Source organism: Ambystoma mexicanum, chromosome 4q, assembly GCF_040938575.1.
Source record: "Ambystoma mexicanum isolate Mex_15411 chromosome 4q, UKY_AmexF1_1, whole genome shotgun sequence".
Lineage (NCBI taxonomy): Eukaryota > Metazoa > Chordata > Amphibia > Caudata > Ambystomatidae > Ambystoma > Ambystoma mexicanum.
Genome location: NC_090928.1, coordinates 689670534 through 689687085, shown reverse-complemented (window position 1 = coordinate 689687085; position 16552 = coordinate 689670534). Strand labels below are relative to the sequence as shown.

The following is a 16552-nucleotide window of genomic DNA, read 5'->3' as shown; positions in this document are numbered from 1 at the left end:
GGTTGTGGAACCAGTAACCGTCCGGGCTTCTTAAGTATGTGTACATATTTGGCAATGGGATCTTCAAATTTAAGACTCATTGGGCCGCATTATAAGTATGCCAGTCCAGTAACAACGAGTTCTGCCAGCAGGTGCCTTTCAGCCTGCCAGGTCTGACCTGGCGGGTGGAATGGCACCCGCTTGCAGACCTTGACGGTAGCACCGGCACCATTTTTGAATGGTGCCGGTGCTACCGTCCTCCCCCTTCCCATTGAGTCCAATGGGACTCGAATGAGAATGGGGAGTAATTTTTTCTGGCGCCTAGGCATGAGGAATTACCGGGACCGCCAGGGCTGTAATGCCCCGGTAAGTACCCATTGACAGGCGCCAGAAAAAAAATGACTCCGGCAGCAGCCATGCCGTTTCTACCGGCACGGCTACCGCCGGAGTCATAATGAGGCCCATAGTGTGAGCTACAGTTTCCTGAACACGTTCTTTTTATAAGAGGCCCCGCTGGTGTTTTTTTATTGCTTGTATATGTTTTTTGTTTATTTATTGTGTTATGTTGTCTCAAGTCTTGTTTTGGGGTAGCGCTCTGAGACCTGCGGGCTTGTAGCGCTTTACAAGAATTCAATAAAATAAAAATAAACAATTTAAATAACTTCTGTGCACGCTCTGCGCTGCCAGTTACATTTTAAAGATTCATGTCAGCTGTTCCAGTAGACTGGTTGCATTAGTTTTGCATTTTTTTCTATCAGTTTTGTGTAAGGTAATTTGTATGATGTCTACCTTGAATTGTTAGGTTTTTTTTCTTAATAGTAAAATAAAGGTTTGACAAGCTACTTTTTCTAACATCCTGCATGGCTTCACAGTCTCACTGTATGCTCCATCATGTTAATTAAATAGTTCAATTAGTGGCATTTGTGATGGTAATACACTAGGATTAAAGAAAATGCCCATTTTAAACAATGTGACCAAAGAACACACATATAACAATAATAAAGCATTTTCCTTTTTTTCTTATTGTAGCTGTAATTTGAGCTCCTTTAATCACTGGTATAAAAATTCATCAACTTTGCAAACCATTATTCTTACTGGAAATCCTTTAAGCTGCAGCTGCGAACTGTCTTGGCTCCTTTCTAAGACCAATGATATTCTACTTCTAAGGTAATTTTATTATTTTGCTCTTTGTTGTCCAAATGCCAAAATGATTGGTAAACATCCTGCTATGTCTAGATTTCTGATTGAATGTCTCTGTGAAACAGAAAAGTGACATCTCTTGTTCATTGTGAACTCGCCAAATGCTTTGATTGCCTGCTGGTAATCTTCATTAAATTGTGTACTATTGCGACAGTCCTGATTTAATGACGGTACACCCAGGTTTTATAGAGAACTATGTTAACCCTTTAAAACAAAATTATTTGTGATGGGGTGCCATCTGCAAGGGTGTGAAAGCCTTCATTCTTTTGATATTGAGGAATAAAATGATGACAGTATTCCTGTCTCTGAAAAGGAGGTCTGCTAATCAGACCCCACTGTCATGAGGCTCCATACCAAAAGCACAGTACAATAATGTGCCTTTGCTGTAACAGTCTCCTGACAAGGGCAGGTGGCAGGTTCAAATGTCACATGTGCATTCTTGACAGCTGCTGGAACGTAAAGTTTCCACAGCCACAGGTGGCTTTTTAATCTTGTGCAGCTCCTATTCAACTTTATACCAAACCCATTTCCTGCCGACAAAACACTCTCGATATGATGTCAGAAGACAAAGGGCATTTGCTACAATAGCCTGGATGGGATCCCTTACAGAAGGCTTGCTTTCCACTAATTCCCAGTTACATGTTGCCTTTAAAGAGGCGAAACACTATCCTTTGTTGATTCATCTTTGGACGTTTGCACAAAAAACGATTCACTGAACATCTGTTGGAAATACATCCCAGTCCAAAGTGCTCTTCCATAGAGGTAAATACAGAAGGCATACAAGGCCAAGGCAAGCTCTGCTTTCTAGAAATCTCCAGGTAACAGTGGGGGTAACACTGCTGTGAGCTAACATCTCTCTGGTGCCTGTGCACTGGAAACAGGATCCTGCTCACTTAAGTTGGCGGGAGAGAATTTCCTGACGTAGAAATGCAGATCTAAGGTCTAATCCTAGCCCTGAAACCCGTTGATTGGACCCACGAGCAATCCAGAGGTCCAGATGAAGAATGGAACACAGTTTACAGCCATGCAATATCTTCGAGTCACCTGAGCAAGCTTGAATCCATTAAAGCTGCTACAGCAACTGCTGTTCTGCTTTTTCGACTCACATCTTCGAACTGCTTACCTGCCTCTTGAGCCATCCAGATACCAGCGTGACTCATTGCAGTGGGCTGCAATGAACCAAGCCGATCGCTGGCTCGACTCTGTGGAAGCAACTGACTTGAGTGCCAACTCAACGTGCTGGAAGCCATAGACTCACCCATCTCGAATGACGACTCCATTCAGCAGAGGCATCATATCACTGCCAACTGGACTGCTGAACAGAACTGTTGAATGCTATTGACTTGACCATTTCAAACACTGACTCAATCAAACGAGAACCTGCACATCAGACACGATGCAAACTCGCCACTGGAACCACAAGACTCTATTGTGATAACACCGGCTCAAGTGCCGAAAAGCCTGGCTCAATGCTGATGAGCTCAAAGATAAGAAACAAAAGGTGTTTGAAGAGTTATTGTAACCCTGGTCCACTTTAAGCCCCCCTTCTCTGCCTTTTTAAAGACATGTACTTCAACACTGACATTGTTGCTGAAATCCTCCTCCTTGAACACCCCTGCTCACAAACCCAGAATGCCCTTTCTCATCAAAGACTGCATTCTATGTGTTTCTCTTAGAGGGGTTTGTCTGTAGTGCTTTTGATTAGTTGATGGCATTGATTCTTTTATGACAGTTACTATATTTTTATAGAATCGTACTTAGTCCTTTATTTTGGAACCATTGTACTAACACTGTTTGGGGTTGCTACTATTATCAACTCACACACCCTGAAGAGTGTAGCCTGCCCTCAGCCCTTGTTACTTAAAGAGGTGAAGCGGGTAAACCTGTTGGGCTGTGCCTGCTGAACCTTTATGATTGGGATCACTGCTGGTCATCTTACCCTAATTGCATACATCCTTGACATCTAAACCGGAAATCTTGTTTTTGTAACCATTCACTAGCATAATCTTTAGGACAATTCTTGACCACACAGTACAGGACTTTTAATAGACTATCTCCTCACCTTCCTCACACTCCCTTCTCTTTCATTTTACACTCCGCCTACTCTACCATCATCCCCTGCCTCTATCTCCCACTTTAGTCACTCTAATACTGGCAAAGTCCTATCTCTACAGATGAAGGCTAACCCCTCTTGTGCCCCTTCAAAACCTCTTGCTCCTCAACTACCCATCCGTATTGCCCCTGTAGGGTCCTCAAACCTTGCTGAACACTTCAACCTGTCCTTTGACTGTGCTTGCTTTCCCGCTGTTTTCAAAATAGCCCCGGTCATTCCTCTCCTAAAAAAACAAGGGACTGACCCGGAAACGTACCGGACAATTTTCACCCTGTGTCTCTCCTTCTGCACTACTCTGAAGTGCTTGAAAAGGTTGTGTTCAGCCGTCTTTACCAATTTCTTAGACATCCCCAAACTTTGAGACCCCTACAAGCAGGTTTCCACGCCTGTCACTCCACGGAAAATGCTATCAGGAATGTGTCCAACTTCATCGCCTCTGCTAATGATGATATGATATTTTATTTATATTGCGCCCATACACAAGTGTTTATAGGCACGACGAGGCAAGGAAGGGGAACAAGGGAGGACAAAACAACAATCTTACTAGGCCCATTGAGATTGAGAATGTGCGAGTGTAGGGAAGAGGGAAGGGGGAAAGGCGAGGGGCAGGAGAGGAGTGGAAAGTGCTGAACACGCGATAAAAACAACAGGTAGTACAGCCAGCATGTGGCAAGTGCAAGAATTAAGCACAGACAACGGGTGTCAATAAGTGAAGGTAAAGGGACTGTAGGGTTGTAGATACAGACCCAAGTGCAAGGGTTGCCAGGAGGCAGTGCGGGTATGCAGCTGGGTGAGCAGGGATCTGGGGCTGAATTCAGAAGGTAGCCAGGTGCCCAGTGCAGAAACAGACAGAGATCAGCAGGGGGGAGGAAGAGAGAAGGCAGAAGCAAAGAGGAAAGACTTGAGGTGCTTTTGGAACCAAAAATGGTTCTCATCAAGGTTCAGAGAGACAAGGAAGCTGTTCCAGAGTGAGTCCCCAGCCGAAGGAAGAGTTCTACCACCAACTCGCTGCTTGGAGAAGCGACTGACCCAGAGCAAGTTGGAGGTGGAGGAGCAAAGAGCTCGAGTAGGAAGGTATTTCCGAAGGGAGAGTTGAAGGTATTGCGGACCCAGGCCCCAGAAGGCCTTGTGGACAATGCAGAGGGTCTTGAACTTAATCCTTGCAACCACTGGGAGCCAATGAAGAGATTGCATGGCTGGAGAGATACAATCCCTGGGCTTGAAGCCAAGGACAAGTCTTGCAGTCCTGTTCTGGATGAGTTGCAGAGGAGAGTAGTAGCAGGCAGATTTAGAAAGAGGCTGTTGCAGTTGTCCAGCCAAGAGAAAACCAGAGCTCTAGAGACAGTGAGCTTCTGGGGGAAGGAGAGGAAAAGAAGAATACCTCTGAGAATGTGCAATTGGTAGTTTGACTTCTTAGAGATGTCAGAGATGTGTGGAGAAAAGAAAAGCATGGAGTCAAAGATGACCCAAAGGTTCTTAGCCTCACAGGTGGGAGCAGGGAGAGGGCAAAGGGAGGCCAGCCCGAGAGTGACAGGAAAGGAAGGTGCAGGAGTGCTGATGAGGAGGATCTCTGTCTTAGTGGCAATGAGGCAGAGGTTGTTGGCGGAAAACACCACTCTGGGATTGCACACAGACAGTCACAGATCAAAGAGGGAGAAGAGGTGGCAGAGGGGAGCCTGAAAATGAGCTAAGTGTCATCCGCATAGCACTGAAAGTTGGAGCAGAGAGCAGCAGTCGGTGGGCGAGGGGTGCTAGGTATAGTTTGAAAAGCACTCCAACCAATTATCTATCCTAATTCTCTTTGACCTGTGTGCTGCATTTGACACTGTGGATCACTATGATGTCTTTAATACTCTTTCATTTTGGGATTCACAAGCAAGCCTTTTCCCTAGATTGAATCCTACCTTGCACCTCGTCAATTCTCTGTCTCCTGAAGCAACAACACCTCCCAACTCACTTCCTTAACTGCTGGTGTTCAACAAGGTTCTGTCCTGGGTCCACCCCGCTTAACACTCTACATCTCTGCTCTTGGGGCACTAATCACCTCCTTTGTGTTCGGACAACTCTTCACAGATGACACCCAAATCTTTGTCTCTTTTCTTGAACTCTCCTCTGATCTCTCTATCAACATTTCTAACCATCTCTCTGCCATTAAATATTGGATGGATTTGCACTCTCTGATGTTAAACCCTACCAAAACAGAGGTTTTGTTCTTCCCTGCCAAAAGCTCTCTCTCATCTCTTCCTGTGCCTATCCAGTTCCCACATGACACTCTCCCCTACTCTTCTTCAGCTAGAAATCTCAGCGTCGTCTATGACCCTTCTCACACCTGCTCTACTTTCATCTCCAAAACTGGAACAGCAGTTCGCCCCAACCTCCTAAATATTAGGAAAATCAGGCACCTCCTTCCTTTGAACACCTCCAAGCATCTCTTAACCACTCTTGTCTTCTCTAAACTGGACTACTGTGCAAGCATCCTCTTTGGCCTCCCCAACTATGCTTTCTGTCCTCTCAACAATTGACAAAGGGGGTCCTGGGAGTCTCTCTGCCAGACATTAGTCCTGGTTACGAGAGACTTACCCAGAGTCTTTAGCTCACTATCTTTCACAGAGAAGAAATATCCCAAACATATCAGTCTTTGTCCTGCCCTGGGGCAGTCCAGCACCGAAATGCTAGGGAATTCTCCTCTGAACAAGAGTACCAACAGCATCCCCAGACACGTGTTTCGGTCTGGTTGCACCTCATCAGTCGGGAGGAGCTGTGCCTCTCTAAGAATAGTGAGCAAGGGGTCCACGTCTGGATTCCCCTAGTAACTTAGGGTGAGACCCAAAGTTACTTGAATATGCAAATTGACAAAGGGGGTCCTGGGAGTTTCTCTGCCAGACATTAGTCCTGGTTACGAGAGACTTACCCAGAGTCTTTAGCTCACTATCTTTCACAGAGAAGAAATATCCCAAACATATCACTCTTTGTCCTGCCCTGGGGCAGTCCAGCACCGAAATGCTAGGCAATTCTCCTCTGAACAAGAGTACCAACAGCATCCCCAGACACGTGTTTCGGTCTGGTTGGACCTCATCAGTAGGGAGGAGCTATTTAAGTAACTTTGGGTCTCCCCCTTAGTTACTAGGGCAATCCAGACGTGGACCCCTTGCTCACTATTCTTAGAAAGGCACAGATCCACCCTACTGATGAGGTCCAACCAGACCGAAACACGTGTCTGGGGTTTCTGTTGGTACTCTTGTTCAGAGGAGAATTGCCTAGCATTTCGGTGCTGGACTGCCCCAGGGCAGGACAAAGACTGATATGTTTGGGATATTTCTTCTCTGTGAAAGATAGTGAGCTAAAGACTCTGGGTAAGTCTCTCGTAACCAGGACAAATGTCTGGCAGAGGGACTCCCAGGACCCCCCTTGTTAATTTGCATATTTAAGTAACTTTGGGTCTCCCCCTTAGTTACTAGGGGAATCCAGACGTGGACCCCTTGCTCACTATTCTTAGAGAGGCACAGATCCACCCTACTGATGAGGTCCAACCAGACCGAAACACGTGTCTGGGGTTTCTGTTGGTACTCTTGTTCAGAGGAGAATTGCCTAGCATTTCGGTGCTGGACTGCCCCAGGGCAGGACAAAGACTGATATGTTTGGGATATTTCTTCTCTGTGAAAGATAGTGAGCTAAAGACTCTGGGTAAGTCTCTCGTAACCAGGACTAATGTCTGGCAGAGGGACTCCCAGGACCCCCTTGTTAATTTGTCCTCTCAACAAGACAATTAACTTCGGTACCAGGACTCTCTTTGAACTGCCTCACTTCACACCTACTTCCCTGTTCCGTCACCAGGCTGCATAGCTGACGATGCAGAACAGGGCCGGATTTAAATGTATTCCCCTGGTTCACAATATATCCACAGTAAGGCACCACTGTATCTATCCTCCCGTAACCAACTTTACAAGCCTTCTCGTAATCTACGCTGCCCCTCGACTACCCTGTTGGCTCTTCACCCTGTTGGCTCTTCACTCTCCCTGTGCTTCCTCTAAACCAAGACATGGCTGCCTAGATAATAATCTTTGAGCTTATCATAGAATGCATGTGACCACTACAAGCACGTTTATGATTTTCTTGAATATGCAGATTTTGATATTAACTTTTTCAGGAAGGTTGGTTACTTGAGTTTGCCCTACCTTGATGGTTTCACTGCCTTCTTGCAACCAGCAATGAAGGTCCCTACAGGTTGACCGTTTGGTAGTCTCCTCATCACTATTGGTAACATTTTAGGAGTAAATTCACACCCAATTAAGTACAGGTGTGGTAATAGCAGGATATTTAACTATTATTGTCCAGATATTCTTGATGCAATGTTTTTCTATCCCCTACAGTTTTTTTGAAAATGTAATAAATGCAGAGAGCGTTTGGCAGAACTTTGGTACTTGAGCCTTGTTAAAGTTTAATCGCAACAATGAGACAGAAATTCCAAGCAAGGCAACTTGGGGCAGAGGGATAAACAAATCTACAACAGACTATGGGGGTCATTCCGAGTTTTGCGGTAGGGGATACCGGGCACCGGTAAGGAGACCAGTGCCGGTAATCCCCTACCGCCTGATTCTGAGGTCCCCTAACGGGAACCGCAAGGGACGTGTGGTCGAACCACACATCCCTTACGGGTCCCATTAGGGGACCAGGGCGCAAATAACGGGCTTGCCATTTGCGAACCCGTTATTTGCGCCCTCCCCATTCCCATTGAACCCTATGGGGGCTCAAATGGGAATGGGGAATGGTTTGTTCAATGGGGACTTACCGGTCCCTCCAGGGTCGGAATGGACCGGTAATTCCCCATTGAACAACACCAGACTCGGTACCGGTATGGGAGGCAGCCATGGAGCTAACTGCTCCATGGCTACGCCATACTCGGAATGACCCCCTATGTCTATGCCTCATGCCCTATATTCTTATATTGTATGAAATTCTCTTTCATTGATTCCACCTTCAGTGACCAGAAGGATATAGAGGCACTTTTTTAAGTCCAAAACTCAACAAAATCTTTTGAAATGATTCCCTAATTCATAATTTTAATAGGAACCTATTCCTCTGTATGACTTCATTAGATAATGAGTTTTGGTACGATTGGTTTTCCTCAACTTATTTTTCTTAGGGAAATAATGGTCAATACGCAGAGACACAAAGACTCTTCCCATTAGCTTCTTTGGGTGCATTGCAATAAGTCTTATGATACACATACAAAATAAGAAAAAAGATCTACGGCACATTATAAGAGATTTCCTCAAGGGAAATATTCCTCTTGGGGAATGAGTTTTGCTCTGTAGGAAGTATAAACAGAATTATAAGATTTGCCTCACAGCGTATAAATGCAAACTTCATCAACAACATAGTGAAATGATGCTAAATACTTTACCTGAGAAAAAGTTGATTAATTCCTGGAACTTGGTAAGTAGGGCTGGCATGAATCAGAAATCATGCCTGACAAATCCACTATCTGAATCCATTTGGATATCTTATTTTCAAAATGTCTATGTATTACCAACAAATTTTACTCCTCATAATTAAAATCCCAAAACTACGCCTTGGGAACAAAAATTTGATCTGGAAGATATTGAATATTGAAAAACCGAATAACTCACTTGAAATCTTCAGGTACATGTGGTTCTGATGGTCTGTAAGTGAATATTCTCAAACACTCGCCACGATTTTGGGCTGAGATAATGAACACACCTTTCAGGCAGATACTTCATTCAGGCAATATTTCAACTTCTTGTATCACGGCGTATGTTGTATGAATTTATAAGAAGGAAGATAGATTAAATCCCAGTAATTATCGACCAATTGAGCTGCTTAATGTAGGGAGCAAGATATTTGCCAGCCTCGTCCTGCATGAATTGGAGGCATGGCAAAAAAGCAACATAGATTAGATATACACCAAGCGAGTTTTCGCAAGAACCTAAAAACATCTCTAAACATCCATGTTCTATGTTTCTTGTTGGAACAGGCTCTAACTAAAGAAAGTATGACTAGTTATGCTGTGTCAATAGATCTGACTGCAGCGTTTGACAGCATTAGCAGATCAGTTCTGTGGAGTAAGTTGGAAAAATGGGCACTCGCTCCAAATCTGCTAAATATATTAACATCATTAGATTCCTGGACTAACATACAAGTCCATTTAGTTAATAGGGGTAGTCTGTCTTCTACAATCAGTACCTTAAGGGGCCTTAAGGAAGGCTGCATGCGTGTTCCATGTCTGTTTAACGTATACATACCAGACATGGGAGCTGTACTGAAGACAGCCCGTTCTTTTCCCTCCGGATGGGCTACTTGACGATAGACTGGATGTATGCCAATGACATTATGTTATTCAACGTTAGTCCCATTGATCTGCAACACTCAATACAGATATTTGAGCAATTTGCCTTTCGGAATGATTTTACTATTAGCATCCAAAAATAAAAAATGAATACCCTTTACACGATATAGGTGGAATCATGGTTTCTCTTGGCACGTCTCCAACTTTAAACTAGAAATAGTAGGCCACTAACGTGTTCGTGTTTTTGTAAAGTTAAGTGTGGGACATGACTTTAGAAATCCCACCTTACGTGTACAGCGTTACAAACTTAACGTTTAGCCTAAACTACCAAAAGGTTTGGTAGCAATGGCTGAGAAGCCAGACTTAGTCTAGGAGGGAGGTGGGCTGTAGTGAGGCACGCAGAACTCAGAACATAAACCTAGTTCAAGGAAACACACACTAGCAGTTAAATACAAAATACGCATTTATTTTCTATACACTAAGGCTTAGAACACTTAAGAAAGGTAAGCATTATCACACAGTAGAATTAAACCCAGAACACTTGCAATATTCAAAAGATAAAAATACATTAGAACAGTTGTAAGATAACATAAAAAGTAGTAGAAACTTATGAAACAAGTATTCAAACTTTAGGCCAACTTGTATACATTTAGTGAACCCCTGCTTTGCCAATATTAGGAAGTTCAACCCCATCCTAGGTGAGTCTTACAGTGGCCAAGGGCTGAGAGAGAAAAGGCAGGAAAGTAGTGGGCAAGGCAGATCTATGTAGATTTCTTCAAGTTTACAGGTGAGTTTCAGTTAGGTTTATTTGGATAAGGAGTACAATGGGTTGTCCATGCCACTATAGCTCAATGTTGCCTGGGAGGGGATGCAAGTAACAGCTTAACTGCAACCCTCCAAAGCAGGTCCCAGGTAAGTATGATGGGCTGAACAGTACCTTGTAAGCGAAGAAGCTGGAGCAGAAGGGCGGTCCCCAAGGAGAGGCGACAGCAAACCCCGGTTCAGGATTCTTGGCCTTGGTGACTGAAGAAAAGAACAGGCAATGGATCTGGAGGTTTCTCTCGAGTAGTTGGACGCCAAGCAGAATATCTTCACAGTACTGGCTCGTTGGTGCCCTTGTCAAGGCTCGATTAAAGGACGGTTGTTGTGTGGTGTAGTTTGCACCCTTTCTAGGTCCTCGTCTCAGCTGAGGGGGCTTTGAGTGGTGGGATCCAGTCACTGGAGGCCCAGAAGTATGCCTACCAAGTTTCAGACGAAACTGAGCTTCCAAAGACTTTGCACTGCAAAATGGCACAGGACCATGGGCATTGAGGTTGCAGCTCGACAAGGGATGGTGCAAAATGCAGTTGATCTTGGGACTGGTTTGGCCCACCAATCCAGGGGGTGTGGGGGATCATCTGCTTTGGGGCTTCCCTGTCCCACAGAAGTTGAGGTTGGGCCTGCAGCGGTTACTCAGCCAGCTCTGGCAGTCGCTGGAAGTGGCTGTGAACATCCTTTTTCTTTTTCTGATCTTCAGTTCTAGTGGTCGACTGAGAGTTTTTTGCTCCAGGACCCTCGTCATTTATGCAGGAAAACTGGCTGAGCCCCCCAAATCACCAGACATGCATTAATTTAAACTTGAGGGTTGGCTGTCCAATGGGAACAGCCAGCCTCCCAAGACAAACTGGTTCCAGGAGGGCAGACTGCAGGACAAAGACCAGGGGAGTTTTGGCCACCTCCCCCACTTTCGGTCCTTTCAGACACTCAGAAGCCTAGATGGACTTTCCAAAAGTCAAAAGACCCATCAAGACCTCCCCCTCCCAGGCAGGTAGAAGAAGGCTCAAGAAAGACCAAGTCATCAAGAACAGAGCTTACAAAAGTACAGCCACCATTTCAGGCAAATGGTGACCCTTGTGTCCCTTACCACAGCTGCGAAGGCAGCCTGAGACAAAAGTCCACAAAAAGTCATGCAAAAAGGTACTCTGACACCAGCCTGTCTGATGAACATGGAACAGTAACTAAAGGTTAGGAGAAAAGGGAGACAATGGTTCCCCTCACCACTCCACTTAAGGCGGGGGATGCTGGTTTCGCAAGATAAAATATAGATGGGGCAAAAAGTGTCCCTCTGCCCTGGCAATGCGGGTTAAAGCAGGTAAAATAAAAAAGGAAACTCAAGGAGCTCCCCAGCAATAATGCACAGAAAGTGCTGCGTTCTTCAATAATAAATTGTAGATGCCGGAAATCATGAAGGAAATTATAACTCCATTAAAAAGTATTAAAAAGGTGTACAAAGGATTCCCATGGTCGGAGTAAACAAATGAGTGAGTGTGGAAAAAGGTTCCCACTCAGGAGAATCAGTCCAAAAATCCAATAGTCCAGCAAAAATGCTGAGGGACTCGCAAAGTGGGGAGAATAACACTCAAAAAGGAAATTCTACCTAACATAACTTATTTAGGGTTCAATATTTATAAAATCCCATCTGCATAAGGGGAATAATCAAGACTAATATCTAAGGTGCTCTTTTTTGCAGCCCAGAAGAAACGGAGCAACATGAAGTGTGGTGCCTTTTCCTTAGTTCCAGTCATTAAGAATACAAACAAAGTAAAAGTTGTATCGTCATTAATATAGGGCCTGAAACTTGGCAAATCTAGTTGATGAATATTCTCTGAATAGGTTGGAAGGCTTACTGTGGAGATGAGTTCTAAATCTGCCACCTTGTGTCCCAATTTCGGTCATTCGGTACGAATTGGGACTAATACTTTGTGCAGCCTTAGTGACCTGGTGATTACACCAAATCTATATCAGACTGTTGGATCCTCTACCCGTGTCTTTGTATTTAGATCTATATTAGCAACAATCAGCAAAAGTCGTTAATGTTTAAATCTTTGTATTGCGTCACATCACATACAAATAAAAACGTGTTCCATCCCACCCACCCCTCCTCCTAGTATCCCATAGGCTCAGTTATAGCACCAGGTGTGCCAAGTTCAGAGCGACAACATGCTAACGGGTCTCCATTTGATTAAAACTACCATGGGGCAAACGCACAGCCTTTCCATCTGTGCCCAACCTTCCATCCCAGGGCTTTCCATGTCAGGTGTGGTATTGTCATTAGACCTGGGGGATGAAGAACGTCTCCTCCACATTTCCTCCTCCGTCTTGATCAGCGGTCTTCTAATTCAGAGTGGTTTATCATCTGGGGCGGATGAAAGTTCGTTCAGGAGCATCCCCCAGTGCATGACAATATCCCCTTATTCCTCCTCTCTCAATGGTAGCCTGATTCATGGAATTATGTGCGTGAAAAACGCCGATTTGCGCGCCTTTCTGCCCGAAAATCCCCATACTTCAAACTGGGATTGTCGGGAAGAAAGGCACGCAAATCTGCTTTTTTCACGCAAATAATTCCATGAATTAGGCTATTGATGTAGCACCCAATTATCGGCCACCACCCATATTTGTACAGCTCTGAACCATTGTACTATTAATAGCCCTTTTTGGCTCTTCTATGAGATAGCCAGTCTACTAACAGCCAATAGTAATAGGAACCCAGCGATTTTCATGCATCGTTTCTTCCTCTGTCCTCCCGGCAATAAACCCAACAGGCACACCTAGGGAACACAGTCAAAGCTCCCCTGCTCTAAAGCAATCAATCTCTCCATTTCCCCATGCCAATAGCACGTTATAAATGGGCAGTCCCACAACATATGCCAAAAGTCTGCACTGTCCAAGTTATAAATGATTTCATGACTAATTGTGAGCTTCTTTTAGTTAGTGAGGGTGTGATCCTTACTACTCTAATCAAAAACAATTCTGTAGCTAAGAAAATGCTTTGGAAATTAGAGAGGCTTTCTATGTGAGAATCATTCATACGCTATACATTACAGAGAAGAAAGAATCATCGGCTCCTCACAGCCATATCTAATAACATTCCCAGATTATAAATGGTGGTGATATCATTTCCAGGGATGTCATTTGGGGGTCGCCAGAGGTTGCAGCTGAGATCCCTGAGGTCTCCCTTGCTACGCCTAAAAAAACATTTTTTTTCTTTTTTTATCTCCTGGGCTGTTGCCAGCACCATGTGGTTCTTAGTTTCTGGAGTTGCTAGCTTTCTTGTTCAGGCCTCTTAAAAAAAACAGGGGGTTCCATAATCAAGACTTTGAGCAGTGACCTTAAATAAGAAAGAATAGGAATAACAAATAATTTGTCTTTCTGGAATTCTATACAATAATTGCTAGACCCATTAAAGGTTTATTTCAGGCACACTTGAGGGAGCGAGTCACTGATTTAGTCTATTCTTCAACACCTCAACTCAGCCTTTCATCCTTCTGAGGTCGATAAATGAGTACCAACACAGGTTGGGTGATATTGCATGCATAGCTGTTCTATATAAAATACTCCAGCGTAAGTGCTATATAATAACACACCATTATCATTTCGCCTTCGACGTCTGCCTGCATTCACAGTAATTTTCAAATATGGGCCTATACATACTGATATTAATGATACATCTGGTGATCCATTCTTGTATGAAATGTATATCACATTATAGTGATATCATAACCATATTTTTCGTAGTGTACTTAGGAACAATGCTATGTGATGCCACTTCCTGTTTTGTCAAGGGGTGAAAGGTTGTGTTCCATCGCTTCCCCTGATGACACTTAGGGGTGGGGTCAAATTACATCACTTACTGTGATGTCATCAGAGCTCAAGGGTCGTGTGATGTTGCTTCCACTACCCCAGGCATTTTGGTGAAATGATGTCACTGATCAATTCCATGCTCTTTAGATTTACCTTACTACTTATGCATGAAGTGCTGGGGACAAGATTAGATATAGCGCAGTTTGCTTGCACCTGTTTTTATTTGTTAACCTCTGAATTGGAATCATTGCAATGTTTACATTCTGACCATTCAAGAAGTCTGCCTTTTAACACATTTGTGTCCTGCCCATCATCCATTAATTTCCTGGTATGTTGGCAACTTATTTATGAGGGTAAACAGCTTTCACTGACGCCTTCAAAGTTGAGACTTATGCAAAAGGTCTTTCCAGTTACATCCTGAATTGAATGTTTTCTAACAATAGAGTGATCTTGAATTAATTTTTATATGTATTAATGCGATGAATGATGTAAATAATTTTGTTTTTTTAATATGAATTTATATCCATTTTAGTTTATACGATTTTGTGTAAGGTTTGATTTTTAAACATAGCACAATACAAAAAATCTGGGTTTTTAATTTAAATAAAATGTTTTATGATAACATGACACAATAATAGCAAAACTCAGTGCTGCTAAATGCCACGTGGACAGGCGATTTGAAACTCTCGAGCTAGCAGCATGTAGAATTCCGGTTTTTAATTCACACCTAGCACATTTTTTCTCCTGACTGCGGATCTCAGAATTTATTTATTTATTTATTTTAAATGTATAATGCGCCGGTAGTCCGCAGGCCTCGGGGCGCAGAAATAAGGACACGTTACAAATGCACGGTGCTTTGAGAGACGGGACAGACAAGTGAGCAGAGGGCCTACAGGTAGTTTCAACAGGGAGATTATTTAAAACAGAGAGTTTTCACTGGCTTGCAGAAACTCATGTAGTTGGTTTCCAATCGAATATGAGTGGGGAGATTATTCCAAATGCCGGCTGCCAGTATAGGGAAGGATCTGCCAAGACCACATTTAAGTTTATGTGGAGCAACTGTGATTTTACCAAGATGGGTAGATCTTAGTGTTCTGCCTGGAACATAGGAATGAATCCTGGATTTCAAGTAAGCCGGGGCTTTTCCATGGATACATTTATGCACGATTGTTAAGGCCTTGAAGTGAACCCTATCCTCTATTTTCAACCAGTGTAGCTCTCTTCTGGAGTCACTGATGTGCTGTGATTTGGTTTTATGCTTCACAATCCTCACCACGTTATTCTGGACAACCAGGTAGCTGTGTATGCATTTCTTTGAAGCACCCAATATCAGCATTGCCATAGTCCAAACGGGACAATATGATGGCTCTGGCAGTGGTGGCACTGTTGTCCTTGGATATGTATGGCCGGATGGATTTTAGTAGCCTGAGGAAATAAGCACAGTTTTTTTAAAATATATTGTGCCTGCGCATTTGTCCCCAATGAAGCTTCAAGCATCATACCCAGGGTTTTAACTTTACTTAGGACCTGAATCTGTGTATCTTTTATTTTAAAGGATTTATACGAGGTGGATAGTTTGGCTGTGACTGAAGGGGAGCTGAAAATCATAAGCTAGTTTTTTTGTCCATTGAGGCATATCCAATTGGAGTCCATCCAATGTTTCACGTTGTTGTAGATCATGGTGAGCTGGTCACTATCTTTCTGGTAGTCTCCGCTTAGCCCGATCACCAGCTGAGTATCGTCTGCGTAGTTGGTAGAGAATGCATTGATGTAATCGAGGACAAGGCATAGGTATCTCAAGTAGATGTTAAAAAGTAGCGGTGACATACTTGTGCCTTGAGGAACTCCACAAATGATTTCCTTTTCCATGGGGAACTTGTCACCCCAATGGACCTTAGATATCTTGTCTTTTAGGAACGACAAAATCCAGCCGATGGCTTCCTCTGAGCAGTTAGCTGTTTTCTTTAGAGTGAACTGGAGTAAGTTATGGTCCAATAGGTCAAAGGCAGAGCTTAGGTCGAGGAGAATGAGGAGACCTGCCTTTCCTTTATCTTCAATGCTAAGCATCTTGGATTGTAAATCAAGCATTGCCGACTCCGTGCTGTGAGCTGGGCGAAAACCCGATTGTTGAGGATGTAGTGAATTTATGGATTCTACATGTGCCTGTAGCTGGCTAGTGGCTATCCTGTCCATGATTTTCAATATAAAATGACAGTTCGTAATGGGTCTCAAGTTATTGGGGTCTCTTTGATCGAGGTTCCGTTTTTTGACCAATGGTGTAACTGTAACTTTTTTAATGGCCTTAGGTACCTCCTGATCTCTGAAGGATGCAT

At 43.7% G+C, this 16552-nt stretch overlaps 1 protein-coding gene across 1 annotated transcript in view; it reads left to right on the top strand.

Moving 5' to 3' along the window:
* Positions 1-16552, top strand: part of LRRN4 (leucine rich repeat neuronal 4) — a 167766-nt gene that overhangs the window by 116700 nt on the left and 34514 nt on the right. Inside the window, exon 4 of the mRNA XM_069608275.1 lies at positions 1009-1146. Within this exon, the coding sequence (XP_069464376.1) occupies positions 1009-1146 (138 nt within the window). The remainder of the gene's footprint in view (positions 1-1008; positions 1147-16552) is intronic.